Source organism: Acanthamoeba castellanii (assembly GCF_000313135.1).
Source record: "Acanthamoeba castellanii str. Neff unplaced genomic scaffold scf7180000084686, whole genome shotgun sequence".
Lineage (NCBI taxonomy): Eukaryota > Discosea > Longamoebia > Acanthamoebidae > Acanthamoeba > Acanthamoeba castellanii.
Window position 1 is genome coordinate 36,980 of NW_004457668.1, and position 14,638 is coordinate 51,617.

Here is a 14,638-nt window from a genome sequence, read left to right on the forward strand (position 1 = left end):
CGGCGCTGCGAAGGAGTTTGAGCTTCTGCACCCACGCCAGCTTGACGCCGGGGTCGAGCAGGATGTCCTTCAGGCTGCCCTGCTTCACGAACTCGGTGACGATGCACAGATTGGGTTTCTTGACGCACGCGCCTGTGTTCGACATGCGCGATCGGTCAGCGTGCGCGTATGCGTGTGCGGTCCTCTCTCTCTCTCTCTTTGTGTGTGTGTGTGTGTGTGTGTGTGCCGTGGTGCGCGTGTGCGGTCGGTTACCGATGAAGAGTACGATGTTGGGGTGGTGGAGCTCGGAGAGGAAGGCCATCTCGGCGCGGAACTCGAGCATGCGTCGCTCGTCGAGCTTCTGCTTGATGAACCGCTTGACGGCCACGTCGACGCCCTTCCACTTGCCCTTGTACACCACCCCGTACGAGCCGAGCCCGATCTGCTGGCCCACCTGGACCTCGTTGTAGTCGATGATCCATCGACACAGGTTGGCCGACGTTAGGAAGTTGTCCTCCTTGAACGCCATCCCGTCCCCCACCGTCGTCTGCATCTCGCCGCCGCCCTCGACGGGGTCGCTGGGCTCGGTCTCGCCCTCGCCCTTCGTCACTCCGCCGAAGAACCGACCCTCCAGGCCCTCGGCCTTGAGTTCGTACAGCTTCGCCCCTAATAGGCGAAATCTGAGTGAAACACAACAACAACGATTCATGGTATGGCGGGTGATCGCGCGCTTACCCTGTGGGGAGTCGGGCATCTCAAAGGTGCCCAGGCAGGCGATGTTATGGTGAGTCGAGTCCTCGTGGCTCGTGATGACCTGGCGATGGGTTGCGTGGCTCACCAGGATCTGGCCGCCGTGGGCCAGCGCCGTGATGCGCGCCGCCGTGTGCACCGTGGGTCCGATGTACTCGACGCGGCGCGACATGGGGTCGCGTATCATGCGCGTCGTGCCCGAGTGCACGCCCATCCGCACCCGCAGCCCGCGGTAGAGCATCACGCCGCCGCCTTCAGCGCCGTTCTCGGCCAACTCCTCGGCGGCGCCCGGGTGGGCGAGCAGGCGGTCGGGCCAGTCGACCTGCATCAGGGCCTGCTGGACGTCGAGGCACCAGGCGAGCGCGTCGGCGGCGTGCTGGAAGGCCATGCAGAACGAGCCCTCGCCCGAGTTGCGGTCGCGGATGAACACCACCTCGTAGCCGCGGTGGCGCTTGAGCAGGCCGCGCAGCGCGGCGTTGTGCAGCACCGTGGCGTCGCGCATGGCCATCGGGTCGAACTCCCAGAGCGACGCCGCACGTGAGATGTCGGTGAACACGATCGTCAGCTCGCCCTCGGGCGGCCGCACCTCCAGCGCTGCCGCGGCCGCGGCGTCGGCATCGGCCGACGACGAGTCGCTCGATCGGGAATTGCTGGTGGTGCCCAGAGAGTTGCTGTGGGTCGTGCTGGGGGACCAGGAGCCGAACACGCTGCTGTGGCCGCCGCCCTTGGACGAGGTGGAAGTGAAGGAGGTGGAGAGGCCCGTGGCGTCGCCGGCCATGGAGCTGAGGCGGGTCATGACCTCGAGGAACGAGGGCCGTACGGTGGGGTCGGTGTTCCAGCAGTTGGTCATGAGCTCTACGTACTCGGGCGGGCCGGCGGCGTCGCCCTCGGGCAGAGTCGGGCGGAGGCCGTCGCGCAGCACCGACACAGCCACCGACGCAGGACTGCAACCATTCACGCGTGAGCGCAACACGACACACGACAGAATACGACACGACACACACATGTGCGGTTACCTCATGCCCAAGTAGGGCTGCTGGCGGGTCAGGAGCTCCCACATGATGATGCCGAAGCTGTAAACGTCGGTGAGCACAAAGTCGATGTCGGGTGCCTCCTGTAGAATCTCCGGCGCGGCCCAGTGCACGCTGCCCGCCGGCTCCTTGGCGTCGCTCTTCTTCATGTCCTCCTTGAATTTGGTCAGGCCAAAATCGCTCACCTATCGCGCCGGTAGCCCACGGTCAGGCCACCCACCAACGTGCTGTCGTGTGTGTCGTGTGTGTCGTGTCGTGCTCAGAAGCGCACACCTTGACGTTCCACTTGGAGTCGAGCAGCAGGTTGAGGGACTTGAGGTCGCGATGCACGATGCCGGAGGAATGCAAGAAATGCATGCCCTTGGAGGCTTGGTAGGCGACCTTGACCTTCAGAGCGATCGGGATCTCCACGACCAGCTCGTTGTGCAGCAGCTTTTTTGCAAAAGTGAGGAGAAGTGAGCTACACACGTACGTGGTTGCGCATCGAATGAGGTGGAAGATGAACAAGGCGTACGTCGAAGAGCGAGCCGAGGGACATGAACTCCATCACGATGCACATTCGCGGGGCCTTGGTGCACGCCGCCATGAACAGCACCACGTTGGGATGTCGCAACGCGGTCATCAGCCTTACCTGCCATTCCATACACATGGATGCATGTTTGTAGGGATCATGGTACGCATCAACCATAGGCCAGGTGCTCTGTACCTCCTCCTTGAAGTTCCGCTCCATTTCCTTGGAGGCCTTGTCGGAGGCCATGACCTTGACGGCCACCTCAGTGCCCTGGCCGCCGCGCGAGAATGAGTAGTGTGTTGGGTGGGGGCTTAATTCTCTCAAGAACGACGACGATTGGAAAACAGGGTTGGGGGGGGCTCACCTTCCACATGGCCCTGTACACCTCGCCGAAGCCGCCGGACCCTAGCACGTCGCCCATCTCCAGCTCCTCGTAGTCGATCTCCCAGCCGTCTTGCTCCCTCCGTCGCAGGACCATCATCAGCAGGAGCAGCACGATGCAGGCCAGCAGCACCAACACCACCGCTGCGACTGGCAGTGCCACGCCTGCCATGAATGAAGTGGTTGCGCGGTCGAGGTCAGCAACAGCGACAGGACAGAGATCAGGGTGATGACTGGAAGCAGGTACTCAGGCCGATGATGAGGGCGTCGTTGCTGGCGTCGTCCACGGGAATGAAGTCCTGGCAGTAGGTGCCCATGCGGTCGGTGTTGCACACGCAGCCGTTGGTGGCGCAGTAGCCGGCGTCGGAGCACAGCTGGCCGTCGTTGATGCAGACGGCGAGGCTGCTCACCTGCACGTTGTCGCACGTGAAGTTCTTGAGCAGGGTGAGGAACTGCCGCTTGATGGGCTCGGCCGAGGTCGACAGAATAAACCCTTGCCTGTGCGCGATTCGGAGTTAGTGTGAGGTGTGGCGTGTCGTCGGCGGTGGTGCGTGTGCGGCGTACGTCTCTGCGAGGTCAGTAGCTATGGGATCGGTCTGCGTCCAGTAGAAGAAGGAGGCCAGGGCTGCAGCCTTGGAACAGTCCTTCATGTTGGTCTGGCGGTAAAAGAAGGAGCCGAACGTGGCCATCGGCCAGCTCCCGTTACCCGGACCTACACGCGCTCACGTGGTCAGCGCGGAATGTGGAATGTGAACAATGATAGCAACAAGCTCGCGCACAGTGTGAGGGCGCGCCTACCGAGTGAGAGGGAGCTGTAGGAAGGATCGGTTCCGTTGGCGAGGTAGTCCTTGACAGCGCTGACGACGGAGTGGGTATCGGCGGCCACCGCATACCCGGCCGGGTTGATGAGCGACGCAGCGTCCAGGTATTTGGACTATGTCAAGGAGCAGAGCGTTGGTTTAGAAAGACGGCAAGAGTTGATAGGTGTGGGACGGCACGGTGGAGCGACGTACCAGCTTGATGTCGTACAGCCGCGCGAAGCCGAACGCGTACGAGGTGGAGATGAGCTGCGTCATGAGGTTGTCTGTGGAATTGGCCACGAGCGACCGATTGCCGCCGAACTGTTGCACCGGAAATGTGGCCATGGGTCCGCTGGTCACCTGCCAACCGGTGCGGCACCGGTGATCAGCACCACTGCTCAGCACAGTGATAAGCCAGGTTCATGGCATGCGTACCACGGCTGCAAATTCGGGCACAGTGGCGCTCAGGACCGACGTGAAGAGGGTCGTGGTCTCCGACGACGTGGACTGGGTGCACACCAGAATAGAGCGGTTGGGCAGGAGACCCGCGACCTCGGCCGTGTTGAGGTCCTTGATCCTCGTGTCATTCCAAGAGGTGATGTCGTTGAGATAGATGGCAGCGATTGTCTCGAAGTCGAGCACCAACGTCTTTCCTGAGAGTTCGGGCAGGTTGTAGCCTAGCACACGCCGCACACGTAGCATGTCACGCTTAGCTGTCAGCTGGTCGCTAGTGCAATTAACAAGGAGTGTGCGTACCGGGGACTGCGGCATAGGCGGTGATGGGAAGGAGAGCGATATCGGGAGCAAGCGAATGCCAGGACGCCGGGAGACCGCTGTCGGTCGCCCCGAAGTCCGTGTCGTAGGAGGCCAGCTGCTGCGCGGCCTCGGTGGAGGCGGAGGCCAGGTAGTACTTGACCTTGATGTCGGTCGAGCTGCGCGCCACGGCCCACGCGGTGTAGAGGGGCAGGGACGGCCCGACCCCCACCAGATAGTCGGTTGTATACACCTGCCTATTGTTGCATACGACCGTGTTGAGCAGATCAATGAGACGCTTGCGCAGCGTCACATCGAGCGGCACAAAGTTGAGTTCGATCAACGCTTGAGAGGCGCTGTGTTATGCCGCGAGTGCGGTGGTGTGCGCGCGCGTGATGTGTCGTGTGCCGACTCGTGAGTAACGCTGATTCTCAAAGCCGCTGGCATGCCATATGCAATGTGGTGTTGTACCCGTCGTTGGTGTGGATCCAGGCCACAAAGTTGAGCAGCTCGCGAATGACGTTGCAGTCGAACACGGTGACGTTGCGGCCCATGGAGAAGTAGGAGAGGTAGGAGATGGGCCAGCTGGTGTGCCCCACGGCGTCGTAGATATCTACGGTGAAGTTGCTCTGGCCGAACGCGGGCAGAAACGCCGCCATCGCCGACTGCACGCTGGCCGTCGAGGCCTGTACCAGGACGTTCTCTCGATTGTACATCTGAGCCCACTTGAGCCCTCCGGCCACAGCGTCAAAGTAGTTTACAAAGGTCAGCGCTTCCGTCTGCGTCTGCACGACACGGAGTGTTAGGGAGAAACGATCGACAGCCGGACAAGCGCGTCTTTTGTGGTGTGGTCACCTTGAGCCAGTTGGCGCGGGTGAGCGAGCTGATGCCGGCGTTGACGCCGGTGCCTCGCAGGGCGGGCGGCATGTTCGAGAAATTGCGACCGGGCGAGGCCGCCAGTTCCTCGGCGAAGCGCGCGCTGAAGCTGGAGAGCGCGAGCTTGAAAACCTCGGGCACGCTGATCACTGTGTTGTCCGAATAGCCCAGGGTGATGTTCACCGCCGGAAGCTTTTCGGCTAGGGCAGGGTTGAGAGCCTTGATCGCTTCGTCGTCCCACTGTAGTATGTCGCCGGCCCTGTCGTGTGCCGTGTGCGTGTTGTGCCCACGTGTCAGTTCAGACCGGAACTGTTAGACAATTCTTATCGATCGCGTACCAGATGCGCCCAGTGGTGTTCCTGTCGAGTATCTGAAAAAAACGATGGGCCATCTGTCGGGGGCACGAGCTTGGACGCGAATTGCAGTTGAGGGAGGTGGGGGGGTTGTACCAGGAGAGGGTCGGTGGAGTTGAGTGTGGAGATGCTGTAGGCCAGGACCAGGGCCTGGCCGGCGATGGGAAACTGGGCCAGGTCGCCATAGAGGCCCACTTGGTCCTCGGGAATGGCCCGATCCAGGCTCATGAAGTCCTGCGGGCAATAACCGCACTCATGGTCAGCTCGCCAACTCGCATGATGCGAACGACTCGCCGAAACGGGACTAATACAACACGTACGGCGTTGCCGGCGGCGTAGGTGCGCAAGGCCTGGGTGGTGCCGAGCGAGCTGTATTGAAGCCTTAGGGGGCGTTAGTGCTGGTGTGTAGGAGAGAACATGTCTTTGCTGTCTGAAAGAGGTAATTCTGCTCAGCCAATCATGAGTGGAACACAAATATGACAGCTCCGGGCAACATGACCACCAACACAAAATGAAAGAAGATGACAAACAAAGTTGAAAAAAAAGGGGAAAGATTGAAGAAGCTGGTCCACGTACTGCACGTCATCGCGGGTGTAGGTGTAGGCCCGCACCCACGCGTTCCACACGTTGAGCGTGGTTGACGTTCCACCGCCATACAGCCGCACCCCTTCCACCGAGCCTGCACGAAGAGCACGATGAGCTCTGAGTTCGACCGGAGAGGCTGCGAAGCTTCTCAGGCGGAGCATACCAGAGAGGGAGAGGAACAGAAGCACCGCAGCAGTGAAGGCACCGAAGAGAGGCGGAAGGCCGCGGTGGCCTGACTCCATCTTGTGTGCGTCTGTACAGTGGTGTGGCGTAGTGGTTCGCGACGTCGCACGACAAGAAGGAGGAGTGATGCGGGCGGGTGGTAGGTTCGTATTGGGCGGAGCCCGGAACCAACACAGCTCACTGAGTCCGCACAAAAAGGCTGCATGACACGTCCTTTTTCCCCTTCTGGGTGTGCTGTGGCCAATGGGTACTACTCATCGTCTTATGATCCACAGCACAAGGGCGCCAGTGTCACTCTTGTTCGTGTTCTAGCACACCTGCGAATGTCAGGTACCAACAACCACGCGCCAGCCAAGAAACACGAATGAACGAATGCCCAAGAGAACACACAGGACGTGCGAGCGTCGTGCTGCGCTTTTGTTTCAGCACACCCAATGGTTGGGCCAGGCTCAACCAGCTGATCGCGCTACAATAAATATCGGTGGTGTTGGTGTCATGTGTAGGGCGCTCCTTCTCTCTTTCTCTCTCTCCCTCTCTGGCATCACCGTCTTCCGCTTCCTTCAACTCTTTGAGGAACACGTCGCTCCGCAGATATGCTCGTCGGTGACGCCGACTCTCTCGTGTGCATCGCCTTTGTTGCCCTCACCATCTTCCTCTTCAGTCCATGGCAAAGTCTTTCGGCTTGCTGACCCCCTCCAAGCTCTTCCACCAGGCGCTCATGAAGAGCGAAACGAAGACGAGCATCCTGCATCATCACGGCATGTGGTCAGCCAAGGCACAAGGCAGAGATGTGAGTGAGGTACTCGTACCCTCCGGAGAGATGATGAATGGAGACGGGCTTCGGGATGAGGATGAACGAGGTGAGCACGGTGATGGACTTCCTTCCCGTCACAACGATGCCTGCAATCAAGTGAAGTGGGTTAGGTTGAACGTTCATATGGCGCGAATGAGACCGAGATCAGTGGGAAGGTGGAAAGCCTTACCGATCGTCATCGGGTCGAAGTTATGCAGCACCATGATAGCACATGCCACACCTGCCCACGAATAGTGCACATGAAGCCATCGGGTTAGTTACTGGTGGGTGCGGCGGCGATGGCCGTGGACGCCAACGAGTACGAACCGCAGGAGGAGAAGAGGGCAAAGCCGATCACGTAGAAGTGGCAGTCGGGGTGAGTCACGGCAAACTCCCAGGCGGCAAAGAGTTCGCCGTTGACCAGCACAATGACGAAGGTCACCAGCGAGCCGAAGAACGCGTTGTAAAAGACGAGCTCGGCCGGTGACGAGCGTTCGTAGCCGACGAGGATCTTCTTCTGCATGTTGACGTTGATGGCCTCGAAGATGAGCGACAGGAAGAGCAGAAACACGCCCTTGGCCGTTCGCCACTCGAAGCTCTCCTCCATCGGGTCGCTCTGAGCTTCGGCGCCCGCACCAGCCGCAGCATCACCAGCAGCGAGGTTCGAAGACTCGAGTGAGGCCTCGACGACGGCCGACGAGGCGTCGATCTTCACGTAGTAGTCACCCAGGGTGAAGAGCACGAGGCCGGCCACCATCGACATGGCCATCGCGTACTCTGCGCCCGAGTGCTTCTTGCCCAGAATGATCCGACTAAACAGCTGCGTAGCGACGAGAGCAGAGGAAGTGAGCAACACCAAAAGCAAAAGCCGAGGAGTGCGTGTACATACCATGATCACCACCAGCTTGGAAGTCTTGAGGATGACCTTGGTGGGGTAGTTGAGGAAGGCGAGGGCAGAGGTGCCCAGGCCCAGTGCCATGACAGAGAGGAAGGACAGCAGGAGGTAGTACTGGAGCGGCACCTTCTGCCCGACCGTCCCGAGGCTGTGGGTGGCCGCTGCGTCAGCAGCTTCAGCGCCCATCTCGAGGATGATTGATCCCTTCGACTGGGTGAGGAAGCGATTGTTGAACGGGAGGACCTTGCCGTCTTCCCCTTCCGCCAATCCAACGCTCACATCGGCAGTTGTTTCTCCCACCTCCTTGGAGGGTGGGCCGTCATCGCCGGTTGTGTTGGCATCGTCGTCGTCCTTCTCCTTGCGCTCTTCCCACCACCACCACCGGCGATTTGTGCCCCCGAGTAGAGAGAAGATCCATCGAAAGTGGAAATGGAGATATCTGAGATTGGCGCCATTGTCGAAGAGCCGCAGGTAGGCGAAGGCCAGAAGGGCGTTGATGACGTAGCGCGCAAGGGTGAGGTAGAATCCGAAGGTGTAGCCCTTGATGGCAAACAGCATCTCCTGCATGTAGCCCGACACGATGTGTGCGGCGAAGAGGCCCGCGCCCCACCCCACCAGCGTCTGCGCTCCCGCCTGGCCGCTGTTCTTCGTGTTTCCCGTCATCTTCGAAGATGTGTTGTCCTTCCAATCCTCTTCCTCTCTCACCTTAGCCTCTTCCTCTTCGGCGATCAAACAATCTTCTACGAGCGACGCCAGCTTGCACGTCGCCACGTCGCACCGAGCGAGCACCAGCAACAACTCACCGCCCTTGCCTCCGCAACGGACCCCGGAGACACGGAGGTTGGGCATTATTATTTGAACAGTTTATACTATTTGGCCAACGCGTATTTATATAGTATTGTATTTTATATTTTCATATTTTAATTATCGCATTATCTTATCGCGTCTACTCTCTGGTGTGGCTCGCCCGATGAAGTTGTAGTTGGAGAAGAGCTCTTCGTCTCGTATGCGGCGCATCGCCATCAGCACGATGGTCTTGACCTGTGCGTGTGTGGAGGAACGATTGGCAGAAGGCTGTGTGAGCGATGCCAGCACACCGTGATCATGACTTTGCTCAACACGTACCGCGCAGGCTGGATCCTTGCTGGAGTAGAACACGTTGGGGATGGAGGACAGATAGTGCGCGGGCGTGTCTGGAGGGAACTGGTACTCGAAGTACCTGCGTGTCCACACGAGTGAATGTGGTGAGCGTTCGAGTGGGGGCTCTGAGAGCTGATCAACAACAATCAACGCAGATGGCCGTACATGACATTGGGCACGTCGCTGTGATTGATCAAGTGGCCCCATCCGAACGGGTTGTGCTCGTTCGTGCCTCCTTCTTTAATGTCGAGCCACGTCGCATCGCACAACCTAGGCCGACACACCAGGCACGATCGCAACTCAACGGTCAGAAACCCAACAACCACCGCCATGCACCAACCGAGCCCTCGAAAGGACTGGGGCGGGAAGAGCTACCCAGCGAAGGGTCCAAACTTTTCGTAGATGGAACGGTAGAAGTAGCGCGAAAGGCCCCGCGGTCGTCCGTCCACCGACGACCCATCCGAGCGCCGAATCAGGTAGCTACGACCGCGCGTGGCACAAGGGAAGGTAACGTCAGTGGCCTCACACGCCGGCAGCAAGACCAGAAGAGATCGAGAGGCCAATGGAGGTACTCGTTTCGAAGCGACGGCAAGAGCAGCGGGTCCCCTGGCTTTGTGATGATGATGATGGTGGAGAGTGCACAATGCAGAGAAGAGATCAGCGTCAACAACGTCACGGGCGATCACGGCTCGTATGGGGTACCTGGTAGACTGCGCCAGGATAGATGCACACGCAAGTCCCTTCGCTCACGGCGCCCTCCAGGAAGAGACCTGCGCGCGGGGAGAGGGATGTTGTTGAGTAGCCAGGAGCACACAGCCATCACCTGCAATCCATCGTGTACCGTGCCCCGCATCGGGTATGGTGCTCCTTCGCTTGACGAGCGCGAACCCGAACTGCGTGCGCATCATGTCTGCGGTGGTTGTGGCTCGGTTCGTGTTCGTGTCTGCTGCCGCGATGTCGGGGGCACGTTGATGATGGAACGCGTGGAGGGCTTCGAAGTAGGTGTAGAGCTGCCGCGTGATGTCTTCGTACTTGTACCGTCGCTCCATCCGCTCCTGCCACTGCAGCACACTCTCCCCGCTCTGCGCCCCTTCAGCTTTGTCGCTTCCTCTGCCGTCTTCTTCGAGTGACGCGTTCGTTGTGAGGGTGGAGACCTCAACGATGCCGCGCTGGCGGCTGCGCTGGATGGTGGGAGGGTGAAGCAGCGAAGACCACAGCCGCTTAGATCGGCCGTGGCCGTGCGTCAGCGCCCACCTGCTTGTCCAGCGTGAAGTCGTAAATGTGACCCACACCATTAAAATCTCTTATCCATGGTAGGATGGGCAAGAGGTCAAGATGAGGTAAAGACCTGAATGGGGTTGGTGTGCGGCTGGACAACGTCGTCATCTTTGAGATTTGTTTTGTTGTGTTATGTTTTTTATTTTTAATTTTAATTTATTCGAGGGCTATTTCGGGCTGTTTTGGTTGTCAGGCGCCACACAGGTTACCGGGTGGAGACGAACAACAGCGAAGAAGAAGTGTAAGCACGAGCGCAAAGGGTGAGGCTAGCTTTGGTCAGTACTGGTGGTCTTCGTGAAGCGGGTCTGGCTAATTCCTCAGGTAAGGTAACCTTTTGTGCTTCTCTTTTGTCTCTTTCGTTCTCTGCGGTGATTTGGGGGGGGGGCGTTGGCCTTTGCTTTGATTGATTGCACCACTCTTCAATCTGTTTCCCTCCGTTCCGTGCCCACACCTCTGAACTCTGGACGTCTCCATCTTCCCTTCAAGTGTTTGGCACAGATTGGCAGACACAGATGATGGAGTATGAGCCCGTGGGCGTGCTGAGCACGGAGGTGGAGCGGCTCAAGGAGGGCATACTAGCGCAGCTCCAGGCGCTGCGGTGGCAAGTGGTGGACTTCACCGTCAGCGATGCCCTCCGGGCGGTGTCCGACGCCGGCGGAGTTGTCGAGCTGCGGCTGCAGGTCTCCTCCGACGTGTGGCGCGAGAAGACGAACGAAGCCGGGCGCGAGGAACAAAGAGCAACAGCGAAAGCGGAAGAGGAGGAAAGAGCGAAAAGAGAGGAGGCGGAGCGGGTGGAGCGACAGAAGCAGGAACAGCAGCGCATAGCGGAAGCGGAAGAGCGGCAGAGGACGCTCGATAAGGAGGAGAATGAGGAGAAGATGAAAGAAGCAGAGCTTTCCGCCATTTCGATCGAGGAGGAACTGCGGCTGCGACGCGAATGGGAGGCGGTGAAGGAGAAGGCGCGCCGGAAGGTGTTCGACGAGGTGCGGAGAGAGCAGGACCAGCGCATGCTCTTCGCCCTCAATCTCAGGGAGAGCTTCGGGTTGAAGGTATGATCAGCAGCAGCCGCCGCCGCTACGCTCAGCTCAGTTCAGCACTTGTGCTCTCTCCGTGCCGAACGCTGCGACGTCGACGTGTTGCTCGCGAGTGTCAACTGACTTTGTTGTTCGTTGGATTCTGTGTCACAGAAAACGAGTGAGCCGCGTCACAGGGAGGACTACTCGCTGCCCTTTGAAATGCCGACCTACGCCGACGACCCGTTCCCTGTGGGCACCATCGCGCCGGCACTGCCCACAATCGCGGCTTCTTCTTCTTCTTCTCCCTTCGGTTCGCCGCGCATTGCCGCTGAGGCCGTCGACACTTTGCCCCTGGCGCGAGGGGCCGGCCAGTTGCAGCAGCAGCACGGGGCTACGAGCGTGCGAGCCATCGCGCTGCACGCACGCAAGCCCGCGCGCAACTGGCAGGCCGAGCTTCGGCCGGGCCTCGTTTTCGTCATCGACGCCCGGCTCGGCAATGAGGTCGGCCCGACGACCACGACCGCGGATTCGGGGCTCGCGGAGGAGTGGTGGATCGGCCGCAAGTTCGGCGATGAGTCCGGCCCGCGACGAGCCGTGCCGGCGGGACTGGTGCACGTCCTGCACGGCGACGCTCGGCTGCTGCGTCAGCAGTCGCTCAGCGATCTGCTGCAACAGGAAGGAATCGACGCGGACAGGGAGGTGATGCTGCCGAACGCCGCTCCGGCCCAGCAGGACGCGAGGCATGTGCTGCCCCGACCGGCGGCGGCGGTCGTTCCTGCGGGAGCGGCGAGCGAGAGTGGCGAGGAGCAGAATCGAAAGAACGAAGCGGCGGAGGCGCTGAAGAGGGAGAGCGAAAGAGAAGCGGAAAGAGAGAAGGCGAGACTGCTCGCGCGGGAGGAGCAAGAGAGAAAGGCGAGAGAAGCTGCGGAGGAGCTGCGAAAGCGACAGGCGGAAGAGGAGGCGAGGAGAAAGAGGCAGGCAGAGAGTGAGAGGAAGGCGGCGGCGCAGGAGAAGGCGTCCATTCGATGCCACCGGCCGACCACAAGGATAGCGCTGACAAGAGTCGTACGGCCATCACCGCGGGAGCCTACAACATGATGCCCGTACCCGTGATGTCGAGCGAAATCGAGGCAGCGATTAAGGAGAGAGGGTAACGACACGACACGACACTCGCACGCGCACGACCGCACACGCACAGCCAGCTACTTGTGCTCATTGCCTGTTTGTTGTCTTCAGGCGGCGCAAGTCTGCGAATCTGGGCGCGGATGTCATCGCGGATAAGCCCGAAGCCAGCAGGCAGAGGGAGATGGAACGTGATCGCCGACGATCGGCCACCGCGGCCGTGCTAATGCAACAGCAGCAGCACCAACCGCTGCCCCAGACGGCGAGCGAGGGGCAGCTTCGCCCGCCTCCTCCCTCGCGCACGTCGCGTCGCTCGCTCGACCCCTCCGCCGCGCCTCTCACCGCCCCACCGGAAGCCGAGGGCGGCTCTGCCCCTCCGCCGCTGCCGCCTCTTCCGTCGGCCCTCCCGCCGCCGGCCTCCGCCGCGGCCCTCGCACGAGACAAGCGCCTCTCCCTGCCGGCCCACGTGCTGCTCAAGCGCAACGAGGAGGCCATCGCCGCCGCGGCAGCCGCGGCCGGCCCACCGCCCGCCCTGCCACCGATGCCCTCCGGCGGCATCGGCCTCTCCTCGGGGCAGCAGACCGTCAGCGCCAGCGCACTCCCGACCAATCCACGCACCAGGGCGGTGCCGCCGGCGTCGTCGGCCTCGAGCGATGCCCTCTCGACGCGCGGGGATCAGCGCAAGAGCTGGGCTGCCGATGACGCAAGCGCGGGGCCGCTGGCATCGTCTGCGTCGTCGGTGCCCACCGCCGCTGCATCGCTGGCCAAGCGGGAGGCGCTCGGGATCGAGCGACAGCGTTCGGCCACGGTGCTGGGTACTGCGGCAGCGGCCGCGGCGGCGCCACAGCGCACCACTTCGTCGAGCGCGCTGCTGCGAGCGCAGACACTGCGACCGTCGAAGAGCAGCAGCGGCGGCAGCAGCAAGGACAAGCTGGACAAGGAGGAGAAGAAGAAGGACAAGGAGGAGAAGAAAAAGAAGAAGGACGAGGAGAAGGAGAAGAAGCGAAAGGAGAAGGAGAAGAAGAAGGAAGACAAGAAAAAGAAAAAGGGCTAAACTCTCTATGAACTTTACATTACGCTTGGCAAATGACAAGAACAATATTCAGATGTTGCTTCGACTGGGTCGGGTAGCGTTAGCCAATCGCTGGGTGCAGATCAATCGCGGAGCTATGTTCCGGAGCAAGATGGCTGATTATTTCTGATGGCGGATTGATTCCTGATGTGTGGGCCGCTTCACCTTACGGAGCGTTATGTCTCGTGAAGATGAAACGACCCACGCCTCAGGAAAATGGAGGTAGTGTGAGCCCGTTGGAGATGCGAACCTAGACATTGGAGACACTAGATTAGTTTCAGTGGCCGGCACAGAGACAGTGAAGCGAGAAGATGAAGGAGAAATCAGACAAAGGCAATTACTTTTGACCACACGGTGTTTCAGAACAGGTCTGTAATTTTGATCATCACTTGACATAGACGCGACGAGGTGGCGGGGCGGCAAGGTACCTTTGAGGGAGCTCGAGTGGCCTGGTAGTGGTAGAGGTTGAGAATAAATGATAGAAAAAAGGGAGCCAAAGAAAAAAGCATAGCTAAAGTAAGCTCCTGGTTTTATCCGGGAAACTTAATTGTGTTTCCTTCTTATTTCTTCGCCACGATTGGTGGGTTTATCCCGTTTAAAATTGAACAAAGTTGTGGTCGTGCCGGCAACGCAAGATTGGTTCGGGCCTTTGATTCAGTCACACGATAACAACGACCGCGCACGAAGGAACTTGGATTCGGTCCTTCGACGAGGGCAAGTACGGATTTCTTTTCTCGTTCGATCTTGTTTTCTTTTTTTGATTGTTTTTTTGTATGTTTTCGTTCTTTAAATTGATTAAAATAATATGCGCCTTCCAGAAGAAAATAAATAGGGTCAGGGTGGGCGAGCATGTCAACGAGGCAGAGCGGAAGAGCGCCCTGGGCGGAGAGGCTAGAGAAGATCCTTGCTCGCGAGGGCAACGACAAGTGTGGCGACTGCGACACGCCCAGTACCCCCCCCCCACAGTCCCATTCCTGCTCCCCTTGCTCTCATTCTTCCACCAACCACGTTACTTTGGCGTCAGCATCTTCGCCCCGGAGCGTTCGCTTCTAGCCTTTTTTTATCCTAATTTGTTTTATTTTTGTGCTGAATACTTTGTTTTTGCGTGGGTGGTCAGACC

The 14,638-nt window shown here is 59.7% G+C and overlaps 4 protein-coding genes across 4 annotated transcripts in view; 1 reads left to right on the forward strand and 3 right to left on the reverse strand.

Moving 5' to 3' along the window:
- Positions 1 to 6,261, reverse strand: part of ACA1_123510 (serine/threonineprotein kinase/receptor) — a gene marked incomplete at both ends in the record, with an annotated part of 9,736 nt that extends 3,475 nt beyond the window's left edge. Inside the window, 21 exons of the mRNA XM_004353328.1 lie at positions 32 to 132; positions 253 to 645; positions 715 to 1,673; positions 1,746 to 1,945; positions 2,034 to 2,192; positions 2,275 to 2,391; positions 2,467 to 2,541; positions 2,636 to 2,817; positions 2,900 to 3,150; positions 3,217 to 3,364; positions 3,451 to 3,586; positions 3,666 to 3,812; positions 3,888 to 4,129; positions 4,209 to 4,561; positions 4,677 to 4,990; positions 5,061 to 5,321; positions 5,420 to 5,440; positions 5,531 to 5,668; positions 5,755 to 5,803; positions 6,011 to 6,113; positions 6,183 to 6,261. Coding sequence (XP_004353380.1) covers positions 32 to 132; positions 253 to 645; positions 715 to 1,673; positions 1,746 to 1,945; positions 2,034 to 2,192; positions 2,275 to 2,391; positions 2,467 to 2,541; positions 2,636 to 2,817; positions 2,900 to 3,150; positions 3,217 to 3,364; positions 3,451 to 3,586; positions 3,666 to 3,812; positions 3,888 to 4,129; positions 4,209 to 4,561; positions 4,677 to 4,990; positions 5,061 to 5,321; positions 5,420 to 5,440; positions 5,531 to 5,668; positions 5,755 to 5,803; positions 6,011 to 6,113; positions 6,183 to 6,261 — 4,428 coding nt within the window. The remainder of the gene's footprint in view (positions 1 to 31; positions 133 to 252; positions 646 to 714; positions 1,674 to 1,745; positions 1,946 to 2,033; positions 2,193 to 2,274; positions 2,392 to 2,466; positions 2,542 to 2,635; positions 2,818 to 2,899; positions 3,151 to 3,216; positions 3,365 to 3,450; positions 3,587 to 3,665; positions 3,813 to 3,887; positions 4,130 to 4,208; positions 4,562 to 4,676; positions 4,991 to 5,060; positions 5,322 to 5,419; positions 5,441 to 5,530; positions 5,669 to 5,754; positions 5,804 to 6,010; positions 6,114 to 6,182) is intronic.
- A 482-nt stretch (positions 6,262 to 6,743) lies between these two features.
- ACA1_123620 (UAA transporter family protein) lies at positions 6,744 to 8,553 on the reverse strand (the record flags this gene model as incomplete). The annotated part of the gene is made up of 5 exons (XM_004353329.1): positions 6,744 to 6,947; positions 7,038 to 7,102; positions 7,186 to 7,236; positions 7,323 to 7,815; positions 7,885 to 8,553. 5 exons carry the CDS (start codon positions 8,551 to 8,553, stop codon positions 6,744 to 6,746), a joined length of 1,482 nt encoding a protein of 493 aa, XP_004353381.1.
- A 261-nt stretch (positions 8,554 to 8,814) lies between these two features.
- On the reverse strand, positions 8,815 to 10,325 carry ACA1_123630 (uncharacterized protein; the record flags this gene model as incomplete). The annotated part of the gene is made up of 7 exons (XM_004353330.1): positions 8,815 to 8,931; positions 9,016 to 9,109; positions 9,196 to 9,300; positions 9,406 to 9,510; positions 9,603 to 9,640; positions 9,733 to 9,800; positions 9,872 to 10,325. 7 exons carry the CDS (start codon positions 10,323 to 10,325, stop codon positions 8,815 to 8,817), a joined length of 981 nt encoding a protein of 326 aa, XP_004353382.1.
- Positions 10,326 to 10,823: 498 nt separating this feature from the next.
- On the forward strand, positions 10,824 to 13,500 carry ACA1_123640 (uncharacterized protein; the record flags this gene model as incomplete). Its single annotated transcript, XM_004353331.1, has 4 exons — positions 10,824 to 11,357; positions 11,496 to 12,309; positions 12,333 to 12,474; positions 12,561 to 13,500. 4 exons carry the CDS (start codon positions 10,824 to 10,826, stop codon positions 13,498 to 13,500), a joined length of 2,430 nt encoding a protein of 809 aa, XP_004353383.1.
- Between the last annotated feature and the right edge of the window lie 1,138 nt (positions 13,501 to 14,638).